At 30.8% G+C, this 22,913-nt stretch overlaps 1 protein-coding gene across 7 annotated transcripts in view; it reads right to left on the bottom strand.

The window, feature by feature from the left end:
* Positions 1-22,913, bottom strand: part of LOC134711224 (calcium permeable stress-gated cation channel 1-like) — a 46,312-nt gene that overhangs the window by 4,676 nt on the left and 18,723 nt on the right. For 4 of the 7 annotated variants that reach the window (XM_063571693.1, XM_063571692.1, XM_063571698.1 and 1 more), the window contains 17 exons: positions 21,579-21,630; positions 20,650-20,758; positions 20,164-20,237; positions 19,252-19,332; positions 17,101-17,221; positions 14,277-14,410; positions 13,332-13,457; positions 12,560-12,716; positions 11,718-11,824; positions 10,916-11,002; positions 10,088-10,144; positions 8,955-9,117; positions 8,007-8,112; positions 7,335-7,502; positions 5,649-5,764; positions 2,319-2,339; positions 1,051-1,101 (listed from right to left, as the gene is read on the bottom strand). In XM_063571693.1, the coding sequence (XP_063427763.1) occupies positions 1,051-1,101; positions 2,319-2,339; positions 5,649-5,764; positions 7,335-7,502; positions 8,007-8,112; positions 8,955-9,117; positions 10,088-10,144; positions 10,916-11,002; positions 11,718-11,824; positions 12,560-12,716; positions 13,332-13,457; positions 14,277-14,410; positions 17,101-17,221; positions 19,252-19,332; positions 20,164-20,237; positions 20,650-20,758; positions 21,579-21,630 (1,730 nt within the window). Of the gene's footprint in view, positions 1-1,050; positions 1,102-2,318; positions 2,340-3,960; positions 3,994-4,115; positions 4,134-5,648; positions 5,765-7,334; positions 7,503-8,006; positions 8,113-8,954; positions 9,118-10,087; positions 10,145-10,915; positions 11,003-11,717; positions 11,825-12,559; positions 12,717-13,331; positions 13,458-14,276; positions 14,411-17,100; positions 17,222-19,251; positions 19,333-20,163; positions 20,238-20,649; positions 20,759-21,578; positions 21,631-22,913 lie in introns of all 7 variants that reach the window. The other 3 variants (XR_010106155.1, XM_063571695.1, XM_063571697.1) reach the window with 3 other exon arrangements.

The following is a 22,913-nucleotide window of genomic DNA, read 5'->3' as shown; positions in this document are numbered from 1 at the left end:
TGATAAAGTTAAAGCTGACAATAAAAGTCCTGTAACTCTGAAGATGAAAATAGAAAATTTAAGAAATTGAAAAGGAGCTTTAATATTCTTTTATCAATCTCAACAATAATGTAAAGTTTTTAAGAAATCCAGTCCAGACATACTGGAGTTAATGTTTAAAATATGAAAAATTGGCCTAATTCAGACTGTTTTTAAAATATGTTCAAGTCCTGTAGCTCTGGAACAGAAAAAAAATGGAAAGGGAGCTTCATTTAATCAATCCCAACAATAATGTAAAGTTTTCAGGAAACCAATCTGGTCATGATGGAGTTAGTGCACAAAAGGTGAAAAATTGCCTTAATTCAAACTGTTTAAGACCAAAAAATTAAAATCAAAGGCAGCTATAATCCGTCAATCTTAAGGTGTTCTTAAAATTACATGAGAATTTGGAAAAGAAATTTGAGTTATCACACAAAGTGTTGACAAATGGCCAGACAGACATTGGTTCACCACAATGCGGATGTGTCCCACCAGCTTTTTTATTTGAAATGTGTTTAAGTCCTATAAAACATTAATGTCATTAAATTAAATGTTGTTACAAAACAATAATGTCATTAAATTTAATGTTGTTACAAAACATTACATAGAAAATAATAAAAAAAGGGAATTGTATGACCAGACTTTTATGACATTCATTATATGATTAGGAGATAAGTTATTCAAAGTATAGGGTCAACTGATAGCTTATACTAGAAATTGAAGGCTGTATGGTGACCTATAGTTGCTCACATGCATCCATTTGGACTCTGGTGAATAGATGTCTTATTGGCATTCATTTCATCTCCTTTACCCCATACAGACTGAATAAAATGAGCTAATGACATCAATCAATTTCCTTTTATCAGACAAATCCATTTATTATTTTTTTCGTTTTGTTATTCATTGTACAATATCAGAAACTCCCACATGACACAAAAATAATTTATTTCATTTCCAGTATATTTGTAATGTGTTTCAATTCAGGGAAAACATACCATAATTCTTTTACAGATTATTTATAACATAGCATACCTTTTCGTTAGTCTCGGGTGGTGTTGTTAAACCATCACTCTCCCCAAATTGCTGAAATAGTAAATATCAGTTTCATAACAATCTTAGACCATAAATTGTTGCTAATTATGTATTATTTTAAACAGTTTATAGATAAATTCAATATATGAATATAATTCCCTATCAATTCTTTAAGTCATTTGTTGAAATTCAATCAAATCTAAAATTTAGTCATTTTTAGCAGTGTAAATAAAGAGGTTTTTAATGAAATAACAGAAGTTTGAGAAATAAAAAGATGTAACACTCATAGTATCAAATACCTAGTGATAAAATGAAACCAAATTAAGTCTTAGAATATTTCTTGGCTAAGCTTTTATTAATTTTTTTCCTCTTTTTATGCAAATAGAAATTGGTAATGGGAAGGAATTATCAAATGCAAAATCTAATGATTTACCTATTCCTCAAAAAGCCTTGTGCCAGGAAAATATTCACAAAAGTTTCTATACAGTAAAATACTGTTCTGCAGTTAACTATTGATTTCAGAACACATCCATATAATATCATGGATGTCTCTAACTTAACTTAATAAGGATAATATTTCTCATAAATTTGTACCATAAATCTTCATGAAAAAAAATTGATATTCTATTTGATAAACTGCCAAATTCACTGTGCCTCATGAGGAAGTAGTGTGATTTGCATCATGGGGGAATTGAGAATTCTGGGTAATAAATCTTGGAATAAGATGTGAATGACTGCAGTAATGGATCTTAATGATATTTTGTGCAAATGGGAATGTCATCAAAATACCTCACTCATTAGAAGAGATCCTAATTTACTGTAGTATTTGAATCTGGACAATATCTATATAAGATAATAAAATTTAACAATATTTATCAACATACTGAAAAAAAGGTTTAAAAAATGTTGAAATGTTTTCAATTATGTATCACGAATATAACTCAGCTCATTTCTTAATGGAGGTAAGCAGTTTTAAAATACATCTGTAACTGCAATCTTGGCGAAAAATAGACAGAAAAAAATTACCACTCTATGGTTAAAATGCTGAACAGTTTGTGCACCAAAATTTAAATGCTGGACAGAGAGTATCGCATCTTGTTGTAACAGCATTATCTTGATATAAATTATCATGCTATGCAGTAGAAGAAACCCTGATTGAATTGATAATAGCAGAAATATCCCAAATGAAAAAGACCTAGAGACTTTAGAAAACCATGATTCCGAAGTATTGAGCAAGCCGGCAATAAAAGCAGAGTCTATTTACCAACCTCGTCATCCAATCCAGCTGACTGTTGCAGATGAAAATAAGAAAGGGAAAATTGTACAATTTTGAGTCTGTAAGTTAATCAAGGAAAGTCACAGATAGACTACTTGGAGAGGATTCTACATGATCTAAGACATCTAACAACTAATATTGATGCAATGGGATGATATATGTTCTGATTATGGCTAGCAACAAAACACATTGACCACAATGAAACAACATAGATTGACTTCAAGCACAAGAATTTATAATTACTACAACAACATTGACTGTAGCAAATTTTTTATTCATTTTTGGTTAGTGTTCTCCCAGCAAATTTTTATAGGTTACTACATGTATATGTATGGGTTTTGTTTATTGTTGAAGACTGAAAAGTGACCTGCAGCTGCTTACATCTACATCAGTTGGTTCAAACCAGTCTAATTAGTAATTGTACAACATCTTATTACTTTCAATTTATTAAGTCTTTATAAATGTGAGATTATGGTAATGAATAACGGACTAAGTTAGTATGATAAGCCAGAAATTGAGAAAGTGGAACTAGCATCAATATCATTTCATGTAGTTTAAAACAAATTAAAGAGTTGTCTTCTTAGTTGCAGCTATTCCCTATCTTATTTTTTTTTTTTGGGAAACTCCTTATACATAGTTCCCTCGCCAAGATATGTCTATCTTAAAAATATATCATGAGGGAATATTGCGTATTTTCAATTTGTTAAATAATTATCTAAAACGAATAAATTAAACTAAAAAGCATAATGACAAATGGATATTTACTTAAATAAGCAACAAAAAACTTTAATAAAACATTGTAAAAAAATAAATATGAAAAGCTGCATGTTAAAAGAGAGATAAATCTGTCATAATAGTTGACAGGAAAGTCAAAATTGGTATCAGTTTTACAGTCCTTTTGCCTCGATCATTAATTAAGATAAAACAAAATGTTAAAATCACTCCCTTTTGCCTTCCTTACAACCTTTTCTCTGTTAACTGTATGCCCTTCACCATAGTCCCTTAAGAACTACAACAAGCTAGAGTTGAGATAACACTATTTAGGAACAAATTAATCCAACAACCAGCATATGATATATGTCCAAAGCATGCAACATACACAGGAGACAAACATAAGTTAATATAACTCTTTTCATCGTCAAAAATATCCTTCAGGGTTAAAAGGTCAAATTAACAGATTACCTCGTAAATTATTAATAGTACCAGTTATATAGACTTAAACCTTCTGTTTACAATAGCCAATTAACCAACATAAATCTTACACAATAACAATTTTCTAAAATCTTTTACCCAATTGCAGTTTGAATGTGTTTGTACAAACTGATCAACTAGTAAAATATTTCAGCTTATTGCCTAAGTGATAGCATTAAGCAAGTGTATTAAAAGCAATGAAAAATTGTATAAAGAATGTTTTCAGGGGTCAATAAAACTCTGCTTTCTAAGTGAGTAAACAAACAAAACCAGACTGATATGTTAAAGTGCTAAGAAATGATTAAAATGATATCTAGAATTTTGTATTCCAGATATTTGTGCAGTTAAGAAATGTGACTTCAAGAAATGAATATCTGTATAGTATAACTCAATGCTATTATACCTACATATCATAACTTAGGAAATATTCTTTATCTACTAACCCTTTCATTAGGAAACTTTTACAGAGGATGAAACTGACAATATAAACAAATAAGTTATTTTTAGACATACGGATCAGTATTGCTGCCATGCATTAGCATATTTTATATAGGCGACCTAACCAAGTTCACCATCATTCTCTATTATATCTACTTACAGGAAAACAACAGAAAAACTAATAGGTAAAAATAAACAAAAATCAAATAACAAATGATTGAAAAGCTGCATTCACACAAAAAATAAAAGCCATTCACATGCACTAACACTTTTTGACATCAATACATAACTTAATTCATGAAAAAAAAATATATACTGTAAATTCGGAAATTTTTATGACGTTTTTAACTGCTAATTCTTTCACAGGATATGTTGTGCGAACATAAAAAATCACCCATCATTTTTTTTGTAGCGCACTTCCTGTTATATCACAATAATCAGTCTTGCATTTTTGTCATTTGTTTCAATAATCACAAAAAGGACAATTCAATAATTTCTGAATTTACAGTATCGCATAATTACTGTTTATATTTACATTATTCTGTGTAAAAATACATGTATATTTAAAAACCTTAACATAGTCTGATGTACTGTGGATTCATTATTATTCGTTGGATACCAATTTTTGAGGATTTCGTTGGTACATGGAAACCACAAATTTAAATGTTCAACGAACTGCAAATTTACTGTATGATCAAATGCAGACTTTTGGAAAACCACGAAATCAAATATCCATGAAAATTTAAGTTTTCCGCAATCCATGAATATTGGTAAACACGAAAATAAATGAATCCACAGTATTGAACTCTTAATTTCTTAAATCTTTTATATGCCCTAATTTGTACAAAATTCCTTTGAATGATTTTTTAAATGTAAATGTTACTCAATTTTTACCTATTTTATTTACCACAAGGATCAACATATCATATCACTTTTTTTTCAAAGCTGATAATAAATAATGATATTCTTTAAGATGGGACTATAAAAAATTGTTTACTTTTAAATCACAAATAAGCTCTGACAATTAGCAAAGCTTAACTTAGATGATTTATCAATGGTTTTAGAAGTAAATTAGAAAAACTTGCAATAGAATGACTGTGATTTTGCTAAATTGTAAATACTCAAAAAGTAGAAAGCTTTTCCAGCTAAAATTTTTATCTAAACTACTGTGAATTTACTTTTATTTGAACAATTTTCATAGATATTATGAATTGGAACTTTGTAGAGCATCTTAATTCATGGTTTACCTATAAATACCCATGAAAATTGATACCCCCAAAAATAAACCAATCAACAGTAATCATTTATTTTTTTTAAAAGATAGATATATGAATGTCATTATCAATGCTGCAAGATTTTCTGATTTACTTCTATCTGATATCTAAGATCTGCTTACAGTTCTATTAGTTTCAACAACTTTCACATTTCTATCAATCTGATTTTATCAATTGCAAGAAAACACAAAGAAAGAACATTTATCAAAATTGTCAAAATAAACAATTTACTCCATCAATCAAATAACAGAAAGAATCATTTTAAACAAGATTCAAAATTAAAATAAATAAAGGTGCAAACCTTTTACCCTATACAAGATCAAGAAAGATTTTGTGAGTTAAAGAGTGATCATGCTGATTGAAATTGAAAAAAAATAAAGGAAATTTTAAAGAAATAATTGTCTATAAGTTTTTATTACCTTGTATCTGTTAGTATCTAGATGTTTGAACCATCCAAAAAATGCCTTGCCAATAAATATAATTAATGACAGGAATAAACACACAGCAGAAAACACAAACACTGCATTTGTTCCTTCTGAAAAGAAATATAACATCATGTTTAATAAACAGCTGCGCCATGAGCGCATGATACGGCAAATGTCTTGTGTGGAAGTTTTATGCAATAATCATAAATAGTTTCTCAGAAAATTTTAAGCAATAACCATTTATACAGTGTGACATGAAAAAAAAACCTCTCCCTTTTTTACAAAATACTCAATAACTCAAAAATGAAATTTTGAATCATCACCAAAAAGTATACAGATATTAAGATTAACCCTTACCATGCGGTGAACGTCATTTGACGGGCGGACCCTAATAACCGTTATTTGGCTCCAATGGCGTTCCATACTTTTAGAAGTCCACTTTATGATACTTATTTTAAAAGATATGCATGTTCCGTCAATCTGAGGCTATCCATATTCACGTTACTCACGTATAAGCAGCATTTTGAGCACAAATACGGACTTGGAAAATTGAAATTGACTAAAACTCGGTTTTCTGAAGGGGTAGGCTTCACATCTGTATCTTACACAAGAAGTTCAGAGGCATAAAACTGGCAAAGATAGTGCAAACACACGGCCATATAACTACTGATCATTATTATTATTGAAATACGCATAGGAAACAACTACTTCCGGTTTTGGGTCCATTCCAAATCAAAAATAGGCAAAAATCGTGAAATTCGGTATTTTGGGTCCAAATGACCTTCTGTAGACTGCTGAACCAAGATCAGATTCACTCCGACCTAAAAACTGTTGGGGTCAATTTGTTCACTAAGGTCACTTCTACAGGCAGGCTACAGCTGGATACCCTGGCCTGGGTCTTCGGGGTCAAGAGTAGGGATGAAAAATCAGCAAAATTGACGCTTTTTGCACCGGATGACCCACTTTGGGGCAAATTCCCGCCCAAAATAAGGAACAACTATATTAAGTTTCATGAAATTTTGATAAGTCGTTCTCAAGTTACAGTGCGACATGTTTAGGCCAGACAGACAGACAGACAGCCGACATTTGTATACCATAATATTTCCAATCAAAATTTTGATGGGTGTATAAAAATGTAAAACATAATAACAGCTGACTATGCAGATTGGGATTTCTTCATTGTTGAAGGATGTTTGATGACCTATAGTTGTTAATTTCTGTGCCATTTGGTCTCTTGTTGAAAGTCTCATTGGCAATCACATCAAATCTTTTTATTTTTGGTTTTTGTAAGCAATTTTATATGACTTTCTTTATTTTTGTAATTGCATGTGTAGTTTACATTAAAAACTCCCTTTTATCAGTGGGGCGAGTTTGCAGATCTCATTCAGACAGATTAACTCCTTTTCATTAGTGGGGAGATTTTGTAGAAAGTTTGGCAAAGATGATTGAGGTGATTTGGTAATTAGGAGAGATTTCAGGGATATTGGGATAAAGAATCACATACAATTTATTTTTTTAATTTGCAGATAGGTTATAAATAATTATTATTCCCCTCAGACACACTGCCCACATGAATTTAATTTTGAAACAGGCTTTCTTATTTCTAAAGACTGCACCACAAAGTTCAGAAATTTGTAGGATCCTTACATGAACGGTGGAAAACAAATGAAGTCTTCTTACCTGATCTAACGATCGTGAAGAAGACAATATTACACTGTAACATGATGACAGCTACCACTACAAAGTTGATTGCTGTCTGATGAATATATTTATTGATGCGTGACCTCTTGTATGCAAAATAAATATTGTAACGGTCTACTGCATGTTTAAATATCATATACAACAAACCTGAAATAGAATAAAATGAGATGTCAGCTAATAAATTTTAAAGTCTTCAGTGTTATCTAATTAGGGGTTCAAATTTACTTTAAAGAATAAACGTCCAGGACCTTGTAAAAAATCAAGTGCTTGAGAAGGTTAAGATCTTATATAAAGCATCAGTGCAAAGAATGGCAGGTCCTTAGTTTTTGTCAATCAAAATTGGCCAGTTTTGAACTTCAGACACTCAATTATTTAAACCCCTGCTAATTATTTTCATGTTCAACAATATAAAAAGACATTGAAAATTAATTGGAACATAAATGAACTTCGACATAAACTTTCAACATCATATTAAGAATAATCAATGTAAAATTGTGGTCTGACAGTTAAATATATAAAGACAAAAAAATATTTGTTACCATATTTAAAAGGCCATTGCTAGTCTGAAAGCTTAAGAAGAACCGATTTTGTTTTAAATTTCAGAAGATAAAAGCAAAAGACTTTTATCATTATAGTACTACATGTACTTACCAAATGGTGCAATTAAAGGACAAGGTATACTATAAACAACTATAACACAAAATACACATAACATCCAAGCATACTGAATACCAAACTGGAACTCCCATATCATGGACTGAAAAGAACAAAAATTATATATAATTCATTAGTATATTTCTTTGACAGATGCATATATTAAAAATACAAATCATTGTTCATCATTTCATTTCATTTTTATACCAATTTTGCATGCTCACCTATTTAAAAATAATTCATTCTGAAATATTTTTGAAAATTAAAAGAGAAATATGTATCATTTTATAAATATTTAGTTAAAGTTTAACATAACCCAGCTGTATGTAATTTGACAACAATTTCTGATATGACACATTAATTGTAACTTGACCTAAGTTTAAAACTTTGTCTTTCTATTTCTGATCCCCACTCAATTTTCCTATGTGGAGATTTAACCAAATGGCTTTTGAGACAATAATGTGAATTGAGTTATTTCCCTTTGTCAATAAAATGTTCAGTAAAACAGATGATTCTATACACCATGCATGCAGTTCTATCTACATCTCATTTTACATTTCTACGAATTGATTTTTCTTGAGACAAATATGGTGATAAAGTAAATTAATAATTTGTAGAAAGCCATTGTCGAGAGGGGGTAGGAGGGGTCCTGATCCCGAAATCCCGGACCAAAAAACACCTGATCCCGAAATCCCTGGCTTAAAAACGCGAAATCCCAAGGTCCTGAAATTTGAAGAAAAAAAAATCCCGGATCCCGAAAGGGTTAATCCTGAAATCCCGAGCTTAAAAACACCTGATCCTGAGTCCCGATAAAGGTCCTATCCCCCTCATTGTCTGAGCCAGATAACTATTTGGAGTATAAAGAAGACAATATTCTGGACAAGCTTCTTGTTTATTAAATTAAACACATTGGTAAAAAACTATGTAAATCAATTTTATACATACCTTTCTGACTGCCACTTTCTCAGCATTTGACCTGGTCATACACAAATGAAATGCATACATAAACAATTCTGAAAATCTCAGCAATTCTAAAGCTGTTCCTATGAAAGTTGCAGTAATTATGTAATTTATAAAGAAAGCACCATTCCCTGACAGAAATATACATCTGAAATACAAAAAAGATGTTTATTTAGTACATTATTATCCATCTAAAAGATTTTACTTTCATTTAATATGTAGGAACAAAATGTAATGGATTGATTTAGTAATTTCCACTGGAAAATCATTTGTAAGTATTCAGGAAGAGTACTCCACATAGAAAAGTTGTATCAAAGTACTATCAGAATTTATGGAATGGAAAGTTTTATTTTAATCTTTGCAGATAATACTTGATAATGCATATTTTTTTCAATATCAACTGTTTAAAACTTAGCTCCTTGACATCACAATAAGACAAATAGAGAATAAATAAGTCTGCTTTGAAACAAAGCGTAAGGGATGTTTAAAAATGTATCCTGTATTGAAGCATTCAAAACAAATGTCTAAGAATAGCTGCCAAAAACTTTTGGACAATTTTAAATACTGGTCTATCTCTGAAATTTATTCTTACATACTTTTGATTTTTTAACCCTGTATGCTAACATTGCCCATGTGAAATTTTAAAATTGTTTGTATATACATTGAACGACAAATATATGTGACGTATAAAATTTCCTGACATCAGACACACAAATCAATGAATGTGTTTGTAGATAGATGTTTTTGTGTTCTGTTAAATTGTTTCTTTTATAATTGTTTCACGATGATGACTGCTGTATCCATATGTTGACTATTTTATCTATTATGTCTGTTTAGTTCACACATCATTGTAAATATAACTGAATCAAACTGAATTTGATGAGACTGTCATCAAAGTGAGAGGTTTAGAGTTATAAGCCAGATTTAATCCACCATTTTCTACATTTGAAAATACCTGTACCAAGTAAGGAATATGACAGTTTTTTTTCATTCTTTTTTTTTGTGTTTTGTCATTTGATCTTGCCATATGATCGATTATGCACTTTCCGATTAAATTTCCTCTGAGTTCAGTATTTTTGTGATTTTACTTTTTGATAGTTTAGTTTTACTTTACATACTTCCATCTGAAATTTTTCTGTAAATCCATCACAAACCACTGGAATAAGGCTTTTGCACTGAAAATATAAATCATTTTGTAATTTGCAGTAAACATTGCATTTTCTTTATAGAACCATGTTAGCAAATCAGACACATATGTTTAATCAAATACTCAACAATTCAGGGGCAGATTATTCCATTTCAAAAAGGGGAGGTCCAGCTATATGTCCTCATTCAGATGCATTGATCGGCCAATAAAAGAGGGGGTTCCAACCCCCATCCCCCCTCCTGGATACGTCAATGTAATTGAACCAAAAAGATGCTTAATTTTCATAATTATGCTGTTACAATATTTGGTTGACTATAAATTAATAATTAGAAACACCCATGTTACATGTTAACTCTGTTGTCTTGTTTCTCACAATAATATGTGTAAACAAGAATGTGTTCATAGTACACAGATGCCCCACTCGCACTATCATTTTCTGTGTTGGTGACCATAAAATTAGTGAAAAAACTCTAATTTGGCATTCAAATCAGAAAGATAATATCATATGGAATATGTGTAATAAGTTTCAAGTTGATCGGACTTCAACTTCATCAAAAACTACCTTGACCAAAAACTTTAACCTGAAGAAGGATGAATGGACGGACAGTCGAACAGAAAACGAACAGACAGAAGAACAACAAACAGATGGACTAAGGAACCAATGGACCCACAGACCAGAAAATATAATGCCCTCTACTATTGTAGTTGGAGCATAAAAAACCTTGGGTTATAGGTAATATGATTGGCAAGACTTTGTTTCTACTCTACAGTATTTTGTTTATTATAATAAGAGACTTACCTTGTCAAACCAAGTGATGGAAGTATGAGCACCATCAGTAACAGGAAGACATAACACTTTACCATTATATTGTGATGTTCGGCAGTTCTGAAAATAGGAATAAAACGGAGATTGTTGACATGCATAAAGAAAACCTGTTTAAATTAAAACTGCATTAACTTTGATGATGGTATAAAAGATTATTCTTATTTAAATCTCCTCAACAAAGAAAAACGTATGCAAGTTTCTAAGTAAGATTAGAAAGAAATTATCAAATGGTCAACATAATACTTATAATTACATATTGTAATAAATAGCTAGTCTTTGATAGAAAAAAACATTATTGGGTTTTGCCTATATTACTGAAGGCTGAACAGTGAACAATAGTTGTAAACTTCTATGTCATTTGGTAAGACCAAATTGGTCCCTGGTAGAGAGAAATTCCATTGGAAATCATACTGCATTTTCTTATTTCTATATTTCTTATATTGTAATCATTGTGGAAAATCAGTAACATAATGTAATCTGCATTTATAATTACAACTAAAATGATTCACATTTTTGAAATTTTTTTTTGCAACACTTGCCAAGTGGCAAACTCATTCTGATGTAATAAAGTGATTTTCTTTAAAAGTGTAGAAACCAAAATCAAATGTAAAGTAAAGTAATGTATATCATCAAAAGCAAGCTGTATCACCTTGGCAATATTATTTCAATAATGAACAATTACATATATCGTGCAAAAATATACTGAAATATAAAATCCTATGGTTTTGAAATTATATGTCACTTGTTTAAGGCCAAACAACAATGTATTAATTACCTTGTCCAGTGCCCTACTAGTTGGTCAGACCAATAGACTATGTTAGGAAGTAAAGCTGCAAAGGTCCACAGGAGAATAGTAGGTACAAACTGCTCAACAAATGGACTCTGAAATATATATTTGATTGATGGATGTCAAGTAGAAAATATTTTATATTAAGAACAATAACATGCAAATGTGATATAAAAAACCTAATTTGTAGAAGACAAACACATTATAAATTAAATTAAAAATTTTGTTGTCCAATTATAAGTAACATTCACACTTTTTTATGCTTTCAAACCAGTCTGCAATGATATACCAAAAGCAGAAAATGTTTTCTGCTCTTTGGTCGGGTTATCTCTTTAACACATTCCCCAATTTAAAGTAAAATATCAATTTAAGGACTTTGACTTAGGGTTGGGGAGTGATAAAAACCATAACGCCTTGTCCTTGCGGCAAACACTGTAATATGAATACAAAGGCACATATTTCTGTTTACATGAAGAATACCAATTGCAAATGAAAATGCATAAAAATTGTCTCCCTTTTTTACCAAATATAAGCACTTCTCTCCCATTTTTACAAATGTTACCACTTGCCTCCCTTTTTTTACAAATGTTACCACATGCCTCCCTTTTTTACAAATGTAAAACAATTTTCTCAAAAGCTTATAGCTAGGGAAGTTAACTAATATAGACTACTAGGATTCATTTTTTTGTAGCTTTTACACAATATGGACTGTAAAAGATTCATTTTTATTTCCTTGCTTTTTCAAAAGGTCTTTTATTCTGATAGTTTTACTATGATTATCAAGACTATTAAATATGCGCACATCTATTAGGTTTTTCATAAATACTTACAATTTTTTCTGTAGCTGCTGATACATTTATATTGATTTCATTAAGATTATTAATAACAATAAGTGGTGTTGTGAAGAAGAACAACAAAATAATCAAAAACATATTGATTATAATAGCTTGGATCCACCATACTAAAGTTGACTTGGAAAGATTTTCCCTGAAAAAAAAGTTTCTTAAATCCATCAAAGCACTCATGCAATTAAAATCAAAACTCTAACCACATGCACACCTTCAATATTTGTGCAAACAGACAGTGAAAACTTCCTTGGATTCAAACTGTAGGAGGAGTTATGATGATTAACTATAAACCCATAATAGGGAGGACATACATGCCTCCCCAACTTTTAGTAATGGGATGGACAGACAGGTTTAAAACAATATGTCCCCAACTTAAAGTTGCAGGGGCATCAAAAATTGAGAGGTACCTTTCTGTCGTCAACTCGACTGGTGTGTTGAAGTAATATGAAAATTGATTCAACTAAATTTAAAATATCATACAAAGTGTATAGTGACAGACAGTCCTTAGGATCGGCGGACAAATAAATGTACCTGTATACCGGTACAATAATATGTCTTCAGTCACAGTTTTAATGTTCATCAATGCATTTCAAAGAACACAAACAGTGCTGGATAATATATATGTTCTATCATTTCTAATTTCATTTTTTCTGTCATCCATCAATGGAAAAGCTATATATAACCCAAAATTTTTTTTTATTTTTTTTAATTTCATTTTGTTCTTGTCATCCACCCATGGTAAAGTTATACTCACCAATAAATATTTTCTGGAGAAGGAGCATATTTGACTCTCCAATCTTCCACTGCTAATTCTGTGAACAAACTTGACTGTAGTGGATTATGGGTACCTTTACATGCAGCTTTAAAATCTGTCAGAACTCTGTAATGATAACACATAAATTGTATATGTAGCTCAAAATTGTGATTTAAGTGATAAGATCTTATATATTATTTTATGACACATTGCTGCTGTGAATTCAGAAATTACTGTTGTGCATCTATTTTTGCAATTTGTGAATAATGGACAGAAATATTAGATGGATAACTGTTATATACGGAAAATTTGAATACAGATATGTATCATATATCAGAATGTGTGATTTTAATGTTGTGCCCCGAGTATTATTTTATATTTTCATCAACATAATGAGACAATGAAATTAAAAACAGAGTTCAAAGCTTTATTCTATTAGTCAGTTTATATTCTATTAGTCAGTTTAATAAAAATAAAAAAATAAATAAAACACCCTTCTGTAAATTTAAAAATTATTGTGCAGCTTTTACTATTGAGAAAAATGCAACAGGGTACGTTATAATTGCAATAATTTAAACTTGCATATTGAAATTTTAAATATGATTTAAACAGGATTTTTCCCAATATGGGAAAAATCAAAATTGCATTTTAGCATTTAAGAAATGACAATTCACAATAATATATAAATACAATGATTTCTGAATTTACAGTATTTTATCATAAAACCAATTCTTCTGAAGAAAAAAATTATCCTTTGTAAATATACATGTATATTTATTAATATAACTTTAAAAGATCAAAAGAAAAATTTGAATAAAAAGAGGGGTGTTTGAACAATTAATCATAGTTAATGTTTAAAGAGAAAATATGACATACAAAGACAGAACAATAAGTTACAAAACGCCTGTCTATTTCTGGTATTTTCTATTGAAATATTATAATTACTTTTCAGCCATATAATCAATTTCAAAGGTAACAAAAGCTATGCCAGCTGGGTCCCTGTATGCTGTTACTTTCTGACTTTCAGATTCTGCTATGAGCACATCCTCTTCGTATTTGTAGTAATCAATAGCATCAACCTGTAGGTATAAATGTGTAAACTTTAGAATATGAAGAATATTAAAGGATATTAGAGATCTTCCAATTTGAACAGGTGTTTGGTATAAGGGCTTTCTCAAAATATAAAGTGTAAGGGTGTTGGAAGGCATGTTTTACCTGAAGACTTAACTGACACCTACAAGTTTAATATGTTATTGTGGGAAAATTTTTCTATGACCTATGAATTATGAAATAGCCCTTATTCTGAATATTGATTTGTCAACTTAGGTTATATTTTACCATTAGACTTCATCATCAGTTTAGAAGTTTGGGATACCACATTGCAATATTTTCTGATAAAAGACATTATAGGTTGCACTTTTGTAAATATAGATAATGCTATATTCCATATGAATTCCCTTTACAGCTTAAACTGTGTCACTTTTACCCATCAAGTTTTTTTTAAAAATGTATCCTAGAATGGAAAGTTCATATGCACTTCTATTTTTTTTCAAAGGTCAACACATAGGGCTGTACGGCATATTTTCAACATCTATATGCTTTTAACTTCTAAAAGATCAGAACTACCCCTCCCTTTACTATGGGTCTTCCTCAGAATTCAATTTGTTTACTATCCATATGTATTTATACTGGTAACATTCCAAATTTATGTTTCTATGATATGGAACCAGTACCTGAAATCACTAAACAAAACAAAATATCTATGAATATTATTATCTATGAATATTATATATCTTCCCAATCAAGACATGGTTTTTGAAACAGCTGAATAATGTGCAACATTAAGTAATAGTGATTAAAAAAAATCATTCAAAACAGTGCCTTGCCATAAATAAGCTCAATAGCATCCCTGCATGCAAGAGTTGTTCTTTTAAACATTTTTATACTTTATCCTCCTAAAATGGCTAGATGGACAAATTCACTTACATCAATTAACAAATAGAATTGGTGGGCAGTGGTATCTTTTAGTGAATTCACTCACAATTTGGTTCCGACTATTTTTTAACTGAACTAAGATACTTTTTCACTCATTTATCAATATTTTTAGGTGTATTTTAAAAGTTAGATTATCTCCCCTTTAACATAGATATCAGAAGATGTGGTATGAGTGCGATTGAGACAACTCTCTATCCATGTCACAATTTGTAAAAGTAAATCATTATAGGTCAAAGTACTGTTTTCAACAAGGAGCCTTGGCTCACACCTAACAGCCAAAAATGACAAGTGTAAAGCCATTCAAACAGGAAAACCAACAGTCTAATCTATCCGTTTAAATGTGTAAATTTGAAAGAGACAAGATAAGGGAAACACTGATGAATCACATCAACAAACAACAACTTCTGAACATCGTGTTTCTGACAAAGTGGGTCTCATTGCAGTCTAAGCGTGACACAGGATTGCTAATTTTTTGTAGCGTGACACATTAAATTCAAATTTTTGTGTCATGAAAAAAGGAAATGAGGTCTAGCGGGGAATGGGAATTAGTTACGTACATAGTGTAAGCGGCATACGGGAATCTGAAATAAAGGGCTGCGCTTTAGCGCATAACACGCCCGTTGCTCTTTTAACTTGTCTTTTATGCTTTAAATGAATTTATATGATCAACTAGAAATAGTGTAAGCCCTGTCAAATAATAAAGCCCCATAAATCCAAAACTTAAAATCTGAAATTCATAAAAATTGAAAGGGAGCTTACATCAATAGATATAAACAATTCACCAAAGTTTCATGGACATTGGTGAAAGCCTTTTTGAGTGATTGTCCCAGGTGTTGAAAATCCCCCCTTTTTTATGAATAAAGCCCAATAAATCCAAAACTTAAAATCATGAAATTCAAAAAAAACCGAAAGGGAGCTTACATCAAAAGATATTTACAATTCACTTAAGTTTCATGGAAATTGGTGAAAGTGTTTTTGAGTTATTGTCCGAAGTGTGGACCAGGGACGGACTGACAGACGGACGGACGGACAACAGTATACCATAATACGTCCCGTCTAAAAGATGACAGGTGTATAAAAACAGAGAGCGGATCCGGGATTCGGAACCCCCCAATGGGACCCCCAACAAAGGACAGGTGCAGACAAATGCAGTAAATTTAAATGCTTAAAAAGTACCAACCTTCACCCTTGCCTGAAACAGTTAGTAGTAGAAACATCAGAACATAGAAAAAATACACATGTTTGGATTTGGATTATATTTATTAGTGAATTTTATCAGGTAATTATGTTCTATAACTGTGTAAAGTTGTTAAACTATCATCTACATGTATAGGAACAGTTGCAGTAACAAGGGTCAATGACATACTGACAGACAGGGTAATTCATTTGCTTCACCCCAAAAAATAAACCCTGTTTCCTGGAGAGTATAATGAAAATAGTTTTTTTTCTGAATTTTAAAGATTTGATTGTGAAAAGATAATCTTTCTGAAGGCACATCCACATCAAGTCCACGTGTTACTGTGAATGATTTAGAGTGATTGGCCAAATATTAATATTTATAAGGTATATTCTTATAAAATGGTTCTTTTTAATGAAAATTCATATTAAATTTCTGCATTCCTGCATCACATTTTGCTAACTTGATAGAAAATCTGGACCTTTGGTTCACTGTTTTGTACAATCCAAGATGGAGGAAGACACCCATAACACCTTGAAGGGAGATAACTGTAATATTGTTGAAAAAAAAATAATCAGAAAGTTCATATTTTCTTACCTTTTCACAACCACAACAATCACATAAACATCTCCCACAGAGATATGGTCTCAGAGTAGGCCTTGTTCCTGTGCCATCATACTCTAATTCTGACATAAACTTTGCTTCTGCCATCATTTTTCTACAATGTCAAAGATATTATTTAAGTTATGAGAAATATTTGGTTTTTTTAAATTCCTAAATAGAAAAAAGATAATCTTAACAGATTTTAAAAAGTTAAAAATCAGTTACCATTCTGAACCAAGGCTTCCAAAACGGTCATATATTCCGGACAATTGTCTAATGTCCGATAAAAGTCCGGCTGGGAAAAGCATGAAACGGTCTTTTACTTTTTAGATATCAAGGCTTTTTCGGTAATTTTTACATAATTCACGATCTTTTTGACCCAATATTTTGCCTTTCACAGCCACACATTTCCGGTCATAAAAGTGACATGATGATTAATTACTATCAAAACAACCCCATCTTCAATACTTTCTAATTTTGATCAAGGATAATTAGTTGTTGAAAAGCTGAAATTGGTGAACCCTGAAATCTACCTGTTCAGGTGACAGGTAAACTATTTTCAGTACCGGACATCGTATAAATTGATTGGTCTATTAATATTATTTTTTAACATTTCAGCGGTTTGTATCTTATTGATACATAAATTTATAAACATGATTTGATGAAAAATTAAAAAAGGTTTTAAATGAAAAATCGTCAGAACTAGGCCTACGTAGTATGAACTAGAACACAAGTGCGCATGTGCACAAGTGGGAAGTTTAATCATGCATCCTACATTTCTTCATAAATGCTAAAATTATCATTGAAACCTGTATCAATTTGAAGTATTTTGTTGAAGAAATAACGTGGAAAGAGCTTCTTCACTCAGTCATGCTTTGTAAACGTACATGGATTTTACGTATCCGTATATGGTCCATGTTTTACCATTGTCATGTCAACATCCGGTTTTAAAACGAGAGTAAAGTTTTTGACAACATCATTTTGCCCAAATAAAGAGACTAAGGCAGATATGAGCACGCAGGTGTGCACACTTTAAATTATGCACTTTCAATTTAAGTTAACGTCAGAACATCAAATTCATATCAAAGTAAAGTTTAATAAACGTTTTCTTTTAATCTAATGTCAATCATTGGGATGGCCATCTGATTACTATAATTCATTTAAAATTGCCTTTTGTGACTTAGTCTTAGGGATTAAAATCGGGATCAGATATAAAATGTCCGGTTGACATAAATATTTTTTGGAAGCCTTGTTCTGAACAATATGTACTGTTAACCAATTTATTTTCTCTAATACTTTATTTCCTGTTGAGCTCTTTATAGGCAATTTCGCTACAATTTAATTGAGAACTTCGCAAAGGAGTAGGTTCAGTAAGACCTCTTTTTGGCCCCAAAATATAGCAGTTTTACAAAATTGTTAAAATGTAAACTTTTAGTTATTTATTGGATAGTAGAATCGTTCTGCTACAGAAATATGGGCTGTTTTTGACAATACAATGCACATATATTTGGTACTAGCACCATTAAGTCATGCTAAATTACTGAAATCTTCACAATTCCAGCATTTTATTTAAATTTTAGACAGTTTCCGTGTAAAACGAAAGTGGCCGCATTCGTGTTCATCTAAAATATTGTAATGGAAGTTGTATTTGGTGATAATACATAACATATATAAAGATTGAGAATGAACACGGATGCGGCCACTTCCGTTTTTGACAAAAACCATCTGAAAAGTGACATTTTTTTGCACATTTGGTAGATTTTTCATATTTCAGCTTGAATCAGATCGTTTTTAATGACTAAATAAGTTAAAATCTTTCACATAAATTAATTGAATCATATGAAATAGACACTTAAGTGTTTAAAAAGTGGTCAAAATCTTTCGTCAGATGAAACTGAAATTTGAGGCCAAAATCGGTCCTTACCGGACCTACTCCTTTACTTGATGTAGTTAAGTAACGAAAAAATCAAAGTTTTACATATTGGCAATTTTTTATACTCACCAAAGTTGAAAAAATAAATTGGTTTACAATATGTGAAAATGTCATTTGATTGAAAAAATCAACAACAAATAACATGCAACTAGTATTAATTAACAAGATAGGACATTGAATGATAGAAGTTTTATTCATAAATATACAAATACCTTTTCTTGTCCAGCTTAACCAGCTTAGAAATATTGTAGGCAAACTGTATATCTAGTACTACTACTTCTGGGTAGGCCTCTCTAAAAGAAAATAATAATTTATCAGTCAATGACTTCAAACTATATTGTTTTGGTTCTTATCAACTTTTTTCAAAAATAACTCTCAAAGAATATAATATATAATATTGTATCGGTTCATGGACAATAACTTCAAATTATATTGTTTTGGTTCTTATCAACTTTTTCAAAAATAACTCTCAAAGAATATAATATATATTGTATCGGTCCATGGACAATAACTTCAAATTATATTGTTTTGTTTCTTATCAACTTTTTCAAAAATAACTCTCAAAGATATTATACAATTATTGCCCGCTACGGAGGTGAATATCAAAAATGGTCAACCCGAGATGGGTTATTATACAAGGGCTTTAGCCTGAGGGGAATAACCCTTAATTCCAGGGATGATAGATATTCACTTAATGAATACTTTTGCTCCATGTAAGATTTTTTTTAAATACTTTGTTTTTTTTAAGAGAAAGGCCAATAACAGCATTTCACCCCTATGTTCTATTTATAGCAATGGAGGCCATGTTTTTTGACAAAACAAAAGTAAAACACAAACTTTATTCTAGATACTCTATGGATCATTCAGTTTAAGTTTGGTTGGAATTGGTTCAAATTATTTCAGAAAAGAAGATGTTTGAAATATTTGACACTGGAAGGACAAGTACAAGCGATGACAGACAACAGTCTCCATATGATGGTTTTGATGATGAAAATGTTGAGATAATTGGTTCAGTGATATGCATTGATACATTTTTAAAGAAAAAAGTAATTCATTAAAGCAGAAAAATAATAATGTTTTAGATTTGTCACTACTTTGGCGCAAAATAGTTAAAACCAACTTACTGAAAGTGTTGTTGTATAGTGTTCTTGTAACATTTATCCCTCGGTATATGGGACACCATCAAAGTTTTTGATACCTGTAAATATTAATCATTTATATTTTACAACAGCAGTACATTCAAAGTCATTCTCATTAGAGTATTTTGACTAATCCCAAATCCATTTACATAAGATTTGTCTACTAAAAGATACTTTTTATTTTGTTCAGAAAAAAAAATAGGTAAAGGATATTTCATGCATGTTTCAGACAAAAACAAATTAACAATAAACACTTGTACATCAAGACAGTCAAACAGACGCTCCACTATGGTCATGGTTCTACTTAACTTGATTTTAATTTAACCTATTTATAGATAAATACAATATTTCTTTTTAATAGAGAAATTTGAGAACAAATTTCTTACCCTACACATTTTATCTTCAGTTTGGATAACCTTGGTTTTCTGAATGTTATCAGAAGACTATATTATTTGGAAAACATAAGCTTACCTGTTCATCTTTTGTAAAATCTAGGTTGAGAGAGAAATGCCTCATTAGAGCCACCAAGATAATTAAATATACCACTGCAAGGATCGCATGTACCCATAAGTACTTAGAGCTGAAAAATATAAAAAATTAAAATTAAATCTGGCATTAAAATTAGAAATATCCTATAATGGTGTGTACTAAGTGGCAAGTTGATTGGATCTCAACTTCACAAAAATTACCTTGACCAAAACTTTAACTGGAGTGGGACAGAAGGGCAACAAAAAAGTAAAATCACAAAAAAACAGACTCTCAAAAGAATGGATGAATGAACAGACGCACAGGCCAAAAAACATTATGCCCTTAAGTGGGGCATACAAATGATAGAACCTTTGTGAGCATGCTAACACATCCCACACTCAGTGATGCAGGAAAGCATGTTATGTACAAAAAAAATAACCTAAATAATGTCAAATGTTCAAACTTATTACTAGTAACTAGATTTCATTTTCTATGTTTACATTAATACAAGATTACTTACTCTGGATCTAAGTTGCCAATAGTTGTATGACCGAGATCTTTATCACTATATGTTCTATGTTTAAAATTGAGAATGGAAATGGGGAATGTGTCAAAGATAACAACCAGACTGTAGAAAAAAACAACAGCAGAAGGTCACCAACAGGTCTTCAATGTAGTGAGAAATTCCCGCACCTGGAGGCGTCCTTCAGCTGGCCCCTAAACAAATATATACTAGTTCAGTGATAATGAACGCCATACTAATTTCCAAATTGTACACAAGAAACTAAAATTAAAATAATACAAGACTAACAAAGGCCAGAGGCTCCTCACTTGGGACAGGCGCAAAAATGCGGCGGGGTTAAACATGTTTGTGAAATCTCAACCCTCCCCCTATACCTCTAGCCAATGTACATTAATACAAGATTACTTACTCTGGATCTAAGTTGCCAATAGTTGTATGACCGAGATCTTTATCACTTCCAACTAAAATATACAGAAAAATATATTATAATTCTTATTCAAAATTAAATGGTCATGTTATTCAATCTATGAACAAGAGGCTCTCAAGAGCCTGAATCGCTCACCTTAATTTTTTGGGTTAAATCTCTCATCAATGATTATTTTGGCTTTTCAATTTATTTAAATGTTCTTTGAATCGTCCTATTTTCTTCAAAAGCAAAAAAAAATCATTTTCACCTATGTTCTATTTTAGCCATAGGAGCTATGTTTCTGACATACAAGGAAATGAAATATAAAATTTATACTAGATACTCTGAAACTCATTTAGCCTAAGTTTGGCTGAAATTGATACAGCAGTTTCAAAGGAGAAGATTTTTTAAAGTAAGTCAACATGATGAACAAATTGTGAAAAAAGTCTTTAAAGGGCAATAACTCCTTAAGGGGTCAATTGACAATTTTGGTCAAATTGACTTATTTGTAGATCTTACTTAGCTTAACATTTTTGCTATTAACAGTTTATCTGTATCTATAATAATATTCAAGATAATAACCAAAAACTGCAAAATTTCTTTAAAATCATCAATTCAGGGGCATTATACCTGAAAAACCAGTTACCCAATTCGGCTGAAAATTTCATGACAGGTAGACCTTGACCTAATATATACTTTAACTTGTCTTATTTGCTCTAAATGCTGGAGTTTTTGAGATATAAGCCAAGAACTGCATTTTACCCCGTGTTCTATTTTTAGCCATGACGGCCATGTTTTTTGACAAAATAAAAAATAAAGCACAAATTTATTTTATACACCCTACTGATCATTCAGTTGAAGTTTGGTTGAATTTGGTTGAGTAGTTTTAGAGGAGAAGATTTTTTAAAGTTAGCAAATATGATGAACAAATTGTGAAAAATTGTCATTAAAGGACAATAACCCTTTAAGGGGTCAATTGACAATTTTGGTCATATTAACTTATTTGTAGATCTTACTTTGCTGATCATTTTTGCTGTTTACAGTTTATCTTTATCTATAATAATATTCAAGATAATGACCAAAAACTTCAAAATTTCCTTAAAATTACCAATTAAGTGGCAGCAACCCAACAATGGGTTGTTTGATTCATCTGAAAATTTCAGGGCTGATAGATATTACCCTAATGAATATTTTAACCCTGTCAGATTTGCTCTAAATGCTTTCGTTTTTGAGATATAAGCCAAAAACTGCATTTGTCCCCTAAGTTCTATTTTAAGTAACTGCGGCCATGTTTTTTGACGGATCAAAAATCGAAGCACAAAGTTTGTGCAGGATAAC

The sequence above is a fragment of the Mytilus trossulus genome, chromosome 3 (assembly GCF_036588685.1).
Source record: "Mytilus trossulus isolate FHL-02 chromosome 3, PNRI_Mtr1.1.1.hap1, whole genome shotgun sequence".
Taxonomy (NCBI): Eukaryota; Metazoa; Mollusca; class Bivalvia; order Mytilida; family Mytilidae; genus Mytilus; species Mytilus trossulus.
Note: the sequence above shows the minus strand (reverse complement) of the source record. Positions and strands in the feature narration are given on the sequence as shown.